The sequence below is a fragment of the Phyllostomus hastatus genome, unplaced genomic scaffold, assembly GCF_019186645.2.
Source record: "Phyllostomus hastatus isolate PE091 unplaced genomic scaffold, TTU_PhHast_1.1 phas_scaffold_501, whole genome shotgun sequence".
Taxonomy (NCBI): domain Eukaryota; kingdom Metazoa; phylum Chordata; class Mammalia; order Chiroptera; family Phyllostomidae; genus Phyllostomus; species Phyllostomus hastatus.
The window spans coordinates 48,165,214-48,178,479 of NW_025334033.1; the positions used below are offsets into that span (position 1 = coordinate 48,165,214).

The 13,266-nt window shown below is 35.9% G+C and overlaps 1 protein-coding gene across 6 annotated transcripts in view; it reads left to right on the forward strand.

Moving 5' to 3' along the window:
* PCNX1 (pecanex 1) overlaps positions 1 to 13,266 on the forward strand; it is a 123,829-nt gene that overhangs the window by 62,799 nt on the left and 47,764 nt on the right. For 4 of the 6 annotated variants that reach the window (XM_045823012.1, XM_045823016.1, XM_045823018.1 and 1 more), the window contains 4 exons: positions 3,593 to 3,683; positions 5,366 to 5,423; positions 7,111 to 7,328; positions 10,204 to 10,357. In XM_045823012.1, the coding sequence (XP_045678968.1) occupies positions 3,593 to 3,683; positions 5,366 to 5,423; positions 7,111 to 7,328; positions 10,204 to 10,357 (521 nt within the window). The remainder of the gene's footprint in view (positions 1 to 3,592; positions 3,684 to 5,365; positions 5,424 to 7,110; positions 7,329 to 10,203; positions 10,358 to 13,266) is intronic. The other 2 variants (XM_045823013.1, XM_045823017.1) reach the window with 1 other exon arrangement.

A 13,266-nucleotide genomic window follows, 5' to 3' on the forward strand; every position in this document is an offset into this window, starting at 1 on the left:
ACCTAAAATGTCCTATGGTGTGCTTGGGTGTGATATTGTTATGTTACAGAATTACATGCTTGTGATTTTGTAATAAAAGGTTTTGTAATAAAAGGGGTGTTATTTGTTCTGGACACCATATATAAAATTGTTACTCATGCTAAGAGGATTTGGACAAACTTAAGATATTCTTCATCTTAATAAACCAAAGAAATATGTACTCCTGTTGTGGATATTTTTGAAGATACCTTTAAATTATCATATTAATATATGAAAATCTTACTAAGTTTTTCACTGAAGCCATAAATAAGCTACATATTTTTTAGTGTAATTTTTTTTCTGAGGGACTTATCCTCTGAATAAAATCTGTCACTTCTGAAGTGCTGTCAGTTACCAAGCCCAAGGACATGAGGGGCCATCGAATCTGTCCTTCCGATGGAGTAAGTTGGGGAATGCACCATGAAGCCTTACTAGGATGTTAGTTTCTTCTGACGTGTGCCGTGTATATTTTTAGGAACCTGAACATTTCCTTAAAGTTAGCAGATAGGCAAAAGCTTCTTAGGGAAAAATAAAAAGTACTGTTGAAGTCTGAACATTTGTTAAAATTATAGCTGCTCTTTTCTTAGACATGCTTTAGGCTAAGTTTTATTCTAAGATTTATTACTTGTTATTGGTTTGTGTAAATGCATTCAGAATTATAGATTTATGTAATAATAAAACTCAATTTTTCAGCTTGCTTTCTGTCTAAAAAGCTTTAGGGGGAATATGCCTTATTTGTATGCTTGTATTTATTTAAAATCCAATTATTTTTATAAAAGTTTCATATTAGATATCTGTACATAAAAGACATAGTTGTATAGTGACAATGTTCTTTTACTTTTCCATTGGAAAATTACAAAGAGTCATATCTAATTGATTTCAGTTGCATATAAATATTTATTCAGTATCCTAAGAACAGGAATGCTTAAATACTCAGAATATACTTTAATAATTTAACTGCTGTTGAATACAGAATGAACTTATTTCTAAAGTACACACAAATTATGTGATATAGACACATGTATGCTTCCATTATTCTGAATTTCATACATAGTCACCAAGCCCTCCAGGTCTTTGTTACTCTGTGATTTAGCTACTAACACAGGTTTATAATTCTTCTGTGTTTATGCAATCTGTGATTTTGATCACGTTTTTTTCTATTACTGTAAGTTAATTATAGTAGCATAGCCAATTTTTGATTATCCATAATGACTGAGGAAAGAATAGAGCATAAAAAATTGCAATTTAAAAATAATTTTTAAATCTTAGTCAAGCCAGTATTTTTTATTTTTTTCTTCATTAACAATCTGCAACCCGCCCTACCACTTCAAAAAAATTGTAATACATGTGAGAAGTAGCCAAATTGACAGCTTGTATCATTTAATTTTAGTTTATTAATCTGGTTTCTGTTAGTGGTACTAAGAGTTAATGACTCATAACTGACAGCAGTTTCAGATGAACCACATGCTGAATAATCCTCCCGTGAAAAACAGCACAGGAACTGAGCCTTTCCCAGAATGCCTTGTTTCTTACTTATTGCAAGAGTATATTATTTTGACAAAAAAAAATTGCTACTACAAAAAAACACCATTATAAAGTAAAATATTTGCATATTCTGTCTGATCCATAGAAAATGCTCAAATAAAAGTACTGTTTTTCTGATTCTAGTCCTTTTAAGTAATGAAGTAATTGTTGGAGTTGCTCTGTACATCCTTATTAGTACAAGAACCTTTTATTGTCATTTTTCAACGTTTTCACTTAAGTAAAAATCCTTATGCTGTTTTCATTGTAGTCACGGAAGGGAAATCTCTTAGCCCTGCCACGAAGGTGAAATTGCCCTTTAAGATTCTTCGTGTTCATAACCTCAGTAATTCCAGCCAGTAAAACAAAAACCTCATGAATACTCAAAAAGCAGCCTAAACTAGACCCACTTGGTTATAGGGATAGGTACCTTTTCTCATTGCCTTACTGGAAATTTACATTAATTTATCTATGCTCCCTAACTCACAATTCATATGTCTGCCATAGATTGTCAGGGGAGGGAATGAATTTCCGACAGTGTCCAGAACTTTTAAATTCCACTATCAGAAATAAGTTGTCTTATAGAGATCATTTTAAGAGAGTGTTTTTTAACCTATATTTCTTTGCAGCCAACATAATTACTAAACTTTTTTATCAGTTTAGTAGTGCTACTTGGCTACAGCAGATGATGGTCCTAAAATTTTTCAAGTTCTTGTGTAATCATACAATTAGTAACGTTTGTTAGGTACTGTGGTTTAATTACCGACATTATTTTTTTTTTTAAGATTTTATTTATTTTTAGAGAGGGAAGGGAGGGAGGGAGGGAGATAGAGAGAGAGAGAGAGAGAGAGAGAGACATCAATGTGCGGTTGCTGGGGGTTCTGGCCTGCAACCCAGGAATGTACCCTGGCTGGGAGTCGAACCTGGGACACTTTGGTTCCCAGCCTGCGCTCAATCCACTGAGCTACGCCAGCCAGGGCTTAATTACCGACATTATTATACTTTATCTTTATATCCATCTTTACAGTCTTCATTTTTTTCTAAAAACAAAAACAAAACTCTGAAGATAATCACACAAATTTGTTGTCTGCAGTTTGAGCTGTCTTAAAATTTGAGCAGCTTTCCAAAAGGCCACTCACCACTTGCAAGTAGTGGTCAGGTGACTTTTAAAGAACATTCAGGTTATTTATATGACTACTTGAGAACATGCTGGGAGGAGAAAAGAGGAGACCAGTATTGCAAAGCTGACTTCAGTCCTTTACTTTTAATACTTGATTATGTATGCTGATATTTTGTCCCACTGTTTAGCATTCCTTTTCAGTTCACATGCTGAATTATGTACCGATCATTTCTTTTAAAATATTTTGGAAAAAGGAGGTTATAGTACATTTTCTTAAATTGTAACAAGTTTAAAATTTACGAGGGGGGCCCAAATAAACCTGGAATTTACTTATAAAAAATTGTCTATTCTTAGATGTTTAAACTTCAGTCACCTTCAAAATACTCTCCATCTGATGCAATAAATACACCTATGGAGACTTTTTTTCCACTACTCGGAAGTTTTTGGAATTGTCGATTTTGTTGCCTTTTAGTGCTTCTACCATTTTTTTTGTTTCATCTCTTCCACATCAGCAAAACTCTCCCTGTGAGGACTTTTTCTCATCCTGGGAAACAAAAAAGAGTCACTTGGGGTGAATAGGGATGATGGGGCATGAGGGTCATGCCATTTTTGGTCAAAAACTGCTGAACACTCAGTGCATTGGGGGCAGGTGCACTCGTAAATCACCCATCGTGAAATGGGCAAGTGCACTGAAAGAGTCTTCAAAAAAACCCACCGAAGGCGAACACAGCCTCTCACAACAATGCCAGCTGGTATACTGATGCAGATGGGCTCCTAGAACACTCATGTAACAGGGGAAACCTGTATGTACTACAAGGGGCCTGCCCTCCTGATAATTTCAGGTTTTTTTGGGTCTCTTCTCATAGAAGTTTTTCTTGAAGGAAAAATTCTGAGTATTCTAATGACTTTTTTAAAAAATAATTTATTTACTAGGTAAGTTCTCTTCTACGCTTTATGAGACTGGTGGTTGTGATATGTCACTTGTGAATTTTGAACCAGCAGCAAGAAGAGCATCCAATATCTGGTATGTGCGAAATTATTTTAGGAGAGTGTGTGTACTTGCATATATATGCTGTGTTTAAAGTTTGTAAGCCTTTGTATGTAAATGTTGTTTTGAAAACAGTTTTTAATTTTATTTATTTATTTTAGAGAGAGGGGAAAAGAGAGAAAAAGAGAGGGAGAGAAACATTAATGTGTGGTTGCCTCTCACCCCCCCCCCAAGCTGGGGATCTTGCCCACAACCCCCAGGCATGTGCCTTGACTGGGAATGGAACTGGCAACCCCTTGGTTTGCAGGCTGGCACTCAATCCACTGAGCCACACCAGCCAGGCTGAAAATATTTTTTATATTGGCTTAAATAATTTGTCATAGTGCATTTATCTCTAAAGAGGTAAAGTAGAATGTTGCTATGGAAAAAAGAAAGTATTATTAAAACAAAAGCTACTCTGTTTTTAAAAATTAAGTAAAAATTTCCTGTTGATCTTATAGTGGGACAGTGGTTTGCGGTTGCAAAGTTAACTATAGATTTTATGACAAATACGTGATGTAAAAAAAGCTTTTAGGAAAATATTTACACAACTAATTTCATAACCATCTGTTCTCTTTTTCTTGTTTGTACTGTAAATCTTCCTTGTAAGGGTTTGGTTAAGTATCTTAAATGATGAGCTTTCATTTTGTTTTAAAATTTGTTTACCCCTTATGAAAAGAAGGAATTCTGTCATGTTCCATTTAGTTTCTTTTTTCACGTTCCCTTAGGAAGGAATTATATAACAGGGAAATTAGAAAAACAAGTAAGAAATTAGAAATCTTTCATATGACATAATTAGTTTAGAATGTGTTAATTTTTTTTAAATAAAATTTTAATCTTATTCATCAGCGCAAGTTGCTGCTTTGAAATTTATTATTGATTAATTAGCTCACTGTTTTCACTAGGGCCATTTGATTCCTATTTTAGGATTTCCATTCAATAATGGACACACCTATTTAAATGTTACACATCTGTGAACAATTCATTTAGGTTTTTTAAGTTTTGAGGTGTTATTTAAAGCAATAGGATCTTGTAGTCACATAGATGAAAAGTTACTTACCTGCTGAATAGCTAGAACATTTAGAGAACTATACCCTTTAAGCTCTTTTAGTCCAGTTTCAGAATTTGTGTCAAAAATGGTTAAATTGTCATATTACGTATTTTGTAACAATAGAAACAATAGGAGATGGAGCAGTGAAAACAACTTTGTTTAATTTAATTCAAGACAAAAACAATTGTTTACACCATGGTGGTAAGGTCTCAAGTTTAGAAATCTAAACTTGACTGAACTGTGGAAACTGAATTGTCATGTTCTAAATTATTATAGCTAAATTTATTGTGGTTCCAGACAATGTGTTCATTGCTTTCTTAAACTTTTTTCATTAGAACCTTGCAATAAAGGTACTAATATCCTATGTCACCGATAGGAAAACTGAAGTATAAAAAGGTTGATAACGTGTCCAAGATCTCACCGAGATGATGAAGAGATTCGAATGTGGATACTCTGACCCACAGGCTATGTTTCTAATCAGAGCTCTAGGAAAATGCTGTTTTGCATTTTGAAGTTGACATAGAAAAGTGAAGACACTATAAACATCATCCAGTTGTTAAAGGATTCATTTTTTTTCTACTACTTGGCAAGCTGTTTATTCCATGAAATCTTTTCTATTTTATTTTAGTGACACGGATTCTCATGTATCCAGTTCTACCTCAGTTCGATTTTATCCACATGATGTGGTAGGTTTTCCTTTATTTTTATAAAACGATGTATTTTCAGATTAAGTTGCTACACAAATCAGAAAAATAGGAATTATGGTGAAAAATACGGCAAAATACTTTTGCTATCCCATAGTGGATCTCTTCTTAGTAGTCCTTTGTTAAACATAGACTACCGTAAAGCTTCATTAGCTATATGGGAATCAGTTATTACACTTTGGAGGGTATGGAAAGGTTCCTTTACTCACCAGCATCATAATCGGGTTGTGCTATTTTTAATTGTTTCATTTTAAAACTTTTCTTTGACTATTATGACTTTGGTGCAGTTACTTACTGGTTAACTATTAGTTATTTATATACCGGTGTATATGTTTTGGAAGCCTAGTGATGACTCATTGTATAAAAAATATGCCACATAAAATACAGTGGGGTATTTTAAAAAGATAACACTGCTTTTGCCATCAGGATGTATATGTTGAAGGTGGAAAAGACTAAATGGAGGAAACCCTTATAAGTAACACATAAGAGATATAGGTAAATAAATATAGTGCCAAAGGGGTTAATTATTAGCAGCTTCCTGAAGATAAAGAGTAATGAACAGGGTTTTAAGACCATAGATGAAAGTTGGTCATAGAGCAAAGGTTTTTAACAAGTGGGCATTTGGCAAAGTCTGGAAACATTTTTGCTTGTCACAGCAAAGGGAACTTGACTGGTAGCCAGTGGGCAGAGGCCAGAGATGCTGTTAAACATCCTGCAGGGGAGAGCACAACCCCCACAACGTAGAATTGTCTGGCTGACAATTCCTGTAGCGTCAAGGTCGAGAAACCCTGGCACAGAGCATATGGAAAGTGTTTGGGGAAGTCTTTGTGAATGCTTATGGGTAGTGGCTGTGTTATATAGAGAGAGCATGTTTTTTTGACTATACTCAATATGTGTTTGAAAAATGAAGACTATCTTTTCTTTTTGCTGTAGTGAATTCTTGCAGGACCATAGGGAAGTAAAATATGGGGAAATGGTTATGGTTTTCTGATGTTAAATGTATGGGAGCCTTGAGTTAGCTAACTGCTGGCTAGTGCCCTGCTAGATTCAGTAAACTTTTGATTCTTTCAGAAGAAGGGGAAACTTGTGAACTGGTGAATGGATGAGTTACATACAGCTAAAAGAAATGTAACGTGGTAATTTCCTATAAAATTAGGAAATGAGCAGATGAGCAGCATGCCAAAACAAAAATGGGGGGGTGCGTGGGGTATATAGGAGGGGTTTACAAACAGTGATAACAGTGGTAAGAGACTGTGGTAGGTGAGAGCTGAAGGCATTGAATCCAATGCAGAGGAGTTCAGATTTAACATGGTCATGAGGTTCATAGCTTAGTAAGAAAAGACCGTAAATGTGACAGGCAGTAGGGAAGCCATTAACAATTCACTGTAAGTGATTTTAATGGATTTACTAGTTAAGCAGTCATAAAATGGTAAGATTTCAAACACTTTTCTAATAAAGCCTTTCCAAAAAGACCTATTGATTAATCCGTTTTATTTTAGTTCAGTTCCTGTTGTCACCTTCTGTAGGTTCTAATGCTGTAAAATATCCGTGAGGAGTGGACTGGTATAAAGTTAAGGGAGCTGAAATAATCTGGAAGCTAATCGAGTAGCCCTTGAATTGTGACTTGATGAAAGATATTTTACCCCTTTCAACACTGACTTTCTTTTAGCTCTCTCTCCCACAGATTCGGTTAAACAGACTATTGACCATCGATACAGATTTATTGGAGCAACAGGACATTGATCTAAGCCCAGACCTGGCAGCTACTTACGGCCCAACAGAAGAAGCTGCCCAGAAGGTTAAACACTACTATCGTTTTTGGATCCTGCCCCAGCTGTGGATCGGCATCAACTTCGACAGACTCACACTTTTGGCCCTGTTTGACAGGTAAGAACATAGTGTGATATTAAAGATGTGTGCAGATTTTATTTTTGATATGAAATGTTCCTCATAACTAATTAATGTTTGTGCTTGCTTTACCATGTTGGAAAATATTTTCTATTTTGGTCCTTTTGAGATAAAATCTAAATTAATAGGGTTCTCAAACATTGACTCTCTTGAATTCATTGAAAGCCTTTTTTGTGGCATTTTTAATGGGTGTTCACAAAAAAATTCTTTTTATCCTCAGTAAGAATCATGCCATTGTACTTAAAACTCAGAGACAATGATGTGTTAATGATTATCAGGTTATAGGTAACATGACCCCAAATATAAAAAGATATAATGGGAAACTTCTCTTTTCCTATTTCTTACCACGAATCTTAACATTGCTTATTATAGCAATATTAGCCCATTATAAACTTGGTGACTAAATGCTGCTTCTAGTCAACATGGTAATAAGGACTGGCTTTATCCTCTTACCTGAGGCAATGAACACTTGACACAATGTACAAAACAATGGTTTTCAAGACACTGGAAATGAGACGACAAAGGGTAGTGATCCCTGACAGACAAATTGTATGAGAGCCATACAGTTGCCCCAGCTTGCTACCTTAAGAGAGTCCCCAGGCTGTGACACAGGGTGGAGGTACTAAGGTAGAGTCTAGCAGACTTCCTGTGTTGGAGATGGAGCAACGAGCCCATGGGACAGAATACCAGAGGAAAGATTACTGCTCAGAGAGAGAATCTCAGATCTGCAGTGGGTCTCCTCGACTGTTCAGCAGAGGGTTGATAAGCGAATACATGTGAGCAAACTACCTGAGGCCAGGGAAGGAACCGGGTGAAAGAAATAGAGGAGCGGTGCCGAGCACTCACCCAGGGCCAGGGAGAGTACCTGTGCCCCCAGCCACATGGAAGAAACCCATCATTCATAGTTTGTGGTGCACTGTGTAGCACACTTAGGAAAGTCTTGCCTTTGAAGTGGGGAATACTTAGTTCTGGCATAAACACTGCTCCGCACCCACCTAACAAGTCATAAAGTAAAACCTGAAAGGATCAAACTGTTTCCGAGTAGCATAGCAAAGCTCAAGAGGATTTGTAGAAAGCCAGAAATTCTCATACCCAGTAAGTTAAGATTCACTATGTCTGGCATCCAAAGATTACCCACCATGCAACTGCAACGAAGGGGTGAAACATGGTATGTGAGGGAAGCAGTGAGTCAGTTGAAACCAACCTGTAACTGTCACAGATATTAGAAGTAGCAGTAAAGACATTAAAACTCTTCTAACTGTACTTCATAATGTTTAAAAAGTTAAGCAGAAACCCAAATCAAACTTACAGAGATGAAAACTAAAATGTCTGAGATAGAAAATACAATGGATCTGAAACTATTCGATTTCTATATGCAGAAGAACTTGTCTCTTTACCTTGCATCATGTTACAGGCGTTAATTCAAAGTGGATCATAGGCCTAAATGTAAAATCTAAAACAATAAAATTTCTGAAAAAAATACATAGGAGAAAATAATTGTGGCATTGAGTTAGGAAAAATTCCTTAGATGTAACACTAAAAGTAAGATTAGTGAAAGAACAAATTGATAAATTTGATTTATCAAAATTAAAAACTGAAGAAAACCTAAAGAGACCTCAAATTCGTGGCTAACAGTGTAGACAGCATGTAGTGTAGCAGGATTGACGGGGAACGTTGGTTTTGGCAATTTTGGAATTCTACAACCGCCACAGAAGATCACTGAAAATAGCAGCGTTTATTGTTTTAAACATACTCCAGCATTTGTTTTAACCTGGTAGAGCTAACAGATGAAATGGTACAGAGACATTTGTGGATTTTGGTTTTAGGTCAGTTGATGACTATAGATATGGCATTGATAACAAATGAATAAAAACATTTTTATGATTATAAGAGTAATTTTTTACTCATTATAGAAAAATATAAAGAAAGATTTGAAGACAGAAAGAGATCATCCATAATCTTTCCACTCAGAGAGAGCTATTATTAGTAGTATCATTTTGATATATTGTCTTTTTTAACCCGTATCTGTGTGTTTTTAAACAACAGGACTTACATCCTCCTATACACAAGGTTTTGTGTCCTGCTTCTTTGTATAGCAGATGGGGTGAGCATGTTCTCATGCCAGTGTCTAGTCTTTAAAAATAAGACTTTTAGTAAGTATTTAACATTTTATGAATAAAATTTCCCCAAGAAGTAATGAGATCACCTCTTATTTTTTGGTGTGACATAAAAATCATCTTCATCACTCTGTATAGTATCGTGGGTATCATACTGATTCTTATGCACAGACGGTATTGGTGGTCTTCATCACAGCCTTCATCCTCAGCAGAACTAAGAGCCTGGGTTTATGTTAATTGTAGTAAGTTACTTTTCAGGTTATTTCAGATGATTTAGAGATGGGGAAAGTGAAACCACTTGGTATCAAAATTGGACTACAAACTTTGTCATATAAAAATAACTATTTAATTTTCTAGAAACTACTTTTGAGATTTTTTTAAACTTGTTTCGTTATATAGCTCCTTAATTTGACATCCAAGCTGGTTAATTATTTTTGCAACAAATTTGACAGATAGAAAAAGATGTTAAGAGTAAAGTTTTTAAAATAGAAGTTAAAACTATATTATGCATTAAAATGAAAACTTCATAATCTATTATCATATGCATTATTTATTTTAATGTTTCACACAAACTAGTTTCTTTTTCAATGTGACCCAAAATCTTACTCAAACCTAGTACTAGAAAAAAAAAACTCAATAAGCATAATGTGAGCTTCATATTGGTGCCTTCCCTTATTTCACTCTGATAAATTTCTCATGTTGATGATGTACTTACTAATAAACTTTCATGTCTACAGAAACCGTGAGATCCTGGAAAATGTGTTAGCTGTCATCCTGGCTATTCTAGTGGCATTTTTGGGATCTGTTCTTCTCATACAAGGCTTCTTCAGAGATATCTGGGTCTTCCAGTTCTGCTTGGTGATAGCCAGCTGTCAATACTCACTGCTCAAGGTACCAGCATCCCTCTCCTTTACAGGCTGTGGAATAATATTTGTGTTAAAAGGCAGAAGGTTTCATATCATTCACTGAATTATAAAAGGATATTTTTTAAATTATTCTCATTGGATATTTAATCAAAAGGGACATATCAACTTAAGAAATACAGTGATATAAATGAAGCTTCCTTAAAACTATTTTTGGTATTAAAAGAAAATATTTGGGGAGTTCCGACCAAGGTGGAGGTGGAGGTAGAATGCTTTGCTTCCTCACACAACCAAAAGAAGGATACCAACCAATTTAAAAACAAACAACCAGAGCTGCCAAAAAGTCAAACTTCATGGAACTCCGACAACCAAGGAGTTAAACATTCACCCAGACCGGCAGGAGGGGTGGAGATGGGCAGCCGGCCAACAGAGAGGACCCGCAGCAAGGTCCACGTGGGCGAGGAGGGGCTGGCTGTGACCAGGAAGCTAAAGACTCAACACCTGTAGCTGTAAAACACTGTGGGGGTTGTGAAGGTGGAAGAAACTCGAAGTCTCACAGGGACAGTTCATTGGAAAGTGGGGCTAGAGCTGAGTGAGTGGCATTGTCCCCTCTCTGACCCCTTTCTCACAGACAGCGCCACAACACAGCAAAGAGGGTTGCCCTGCCCTGGTGAATATCCCCCTTACAACATAGGTGCTCCAAGACAAAGAAATATGGTCCAAATGAAAGAACAGATCAAAACTCCAGAGAAAGAGCTAAGTGGTGAGGAGACAGACAACCTATCTGATGGAGAGTTCAAAACCCTGGTAATCAGGATGCTCACATAATTTATTGAGTTTGGTCACAAATGAAGAAAGAAATGAAGGCTACCCAAAGTGAAATAAAGCAAAATATACAGGAAACAAACAGTGAAGGGACGGAAACTAGGACTCAAATCAGTGATTTGGAACAAAAGGAAGAAATAAACTTCCAACTGCAACAGATTGAAAAAACAAGAATTCAAAAAAGTGAGAGGCTGAGGAACCTCTGGGACAACTTTAAATGTTCCAGCATCCAAATCATAGGGGTGCCAGAAGGAGAAGAGGAAGAGCAAGAAATTAAAAACTCATTTGCACAAATAAGGAAGGAAAACTTCCCCAGTCTGGCAAAGAAAATAGATGTCCCGGAAATCCAGGAAGCCCAGAGTCCCAAAGAAAATGGACCCAAGGAGGAACACACCAAGGCACATCATAATTACATTAGCCAAGATTAAAGATAAGGAGAGAATCTTAAAAGCAGCAAGAGAAAAGGAGAGTTATCTACAAAGCAGTTCCCATAAGGCTCTCAGCTGATTTCTCAAAAGAAACTTTACAGGCAAGAAGGGGCTGGAAAGAAGTATTTGAAGTCATGCAAGGCAAGGACCTATATCCAAGATTGCTCTATCCAGCAAAGCTATCCTTTAGAATGGAAGGGCTGATAAAAGTGCTTCCCAGATTAAGGTCAAGTCAAAGGAGTTTATCATTATCAAGCCCTTATTATATGAAATGTTAAAGGTACTTAGAAAAAGAAGAAGATCAAAACTATGAACAATAAAATGATGACAAACTCACAACTATCAACAACTTAACCTAAAAAACCAAAAAACTAAAACTAAGCAAACAACTAGAACAGGAACAGAATCGGAAATGGAGATCACATGGGAGGGAATGTGAGGAATATGGTAGAAAAAGGTACAGGGAATAAGAAGCATAATTGATAGGTACAAAATAGACAGGGGGAGGTTAAGAATAGTGTAGGAAATGGAGAAGCCAAAGTGCTTATATGTACAATCCATGGACATGAACTAAGAGCTGAGGTAAATGCAGGACTGTTGTGGGGGTGTGCTGGGCAGAGGGGGGAATAAAGGTGAGAAAAAATTGGGACAACTATAATAGCATAACCAATAAAATGTACTTAAAATAAAAATAAATTTGAATTAAAAAGTTTAAAGAAAGAATATTTGGGTATTACAAATAAGAATTTGCATATTTGAAATTTATTTCTTTAAATTTATCAACATTAACTCTCCTACTTCTATATTTTAAGTCTTTTCTGTAGGTGAAATTTATTAAAACCCACCATAGATACAGTAATGTCAGAATGAGTATATATGTTCCTTTGGGACATTGAAAACAGAAGATTGATATCTCATAACTATTGTTTTAATACTGACTCTAAAATACCAAAATTTATCAATTTTAAGCTTTCTAAAAATGGGAGAATCAGATAACAAATTTTTCTCCTGTGCAAAATCTGTGGACTGTCAGCATGGACCATTTCTTTTCCTTCCTTTCTTAATCAGTAAACAATACTCTTGCTGGTATTGTTCATCTGCCTGATACACGCTATCATGAAGAACAGTCTCCCGTCCTGAAAACTGTTGGTTTCATTGTGTTTATACCATCAGCTGGCCAGGTGTCCAGAGTGAGGCATCTGGAATAAGCCTCTTATGTCAGTGCTTCATTTCTTCAGGACCCATCCATGCTTTTCCCTCATTGCAGCACTGAATTACAGTCTCTGTGGTTGTTACTAATCTCCAATTGCCAAATCTGTGTCCTTTTCTTAGGCTTCATTCTCTGTGAGTATTCACCTAATACCTGCGAATACTGTCTTCTCTTTTTTATATTCTCATTGTTGTCTGTGACTTTATACCACCATGAAAATTATCCTGCTTTTCAGATAACTTTATTTTCCTTTGTTGATGCCTCTTTGTTCTGTTGACCACTTGTTAATTTATGAGAATTCTCAAGTGTTTTATTTGGCCCTATTCTCAATTTGCAATTCCTTGCCAGTGAAGTCATCATGTTTTATTACTTTATTTGTTGTGCCGTAAATGAATTAGGTCCAGATTTATATCTCAAAGTCTTGGCCTTTTTCTCACAAGCTTGAGCTCTATATATTTAACAGGCACATTTAAA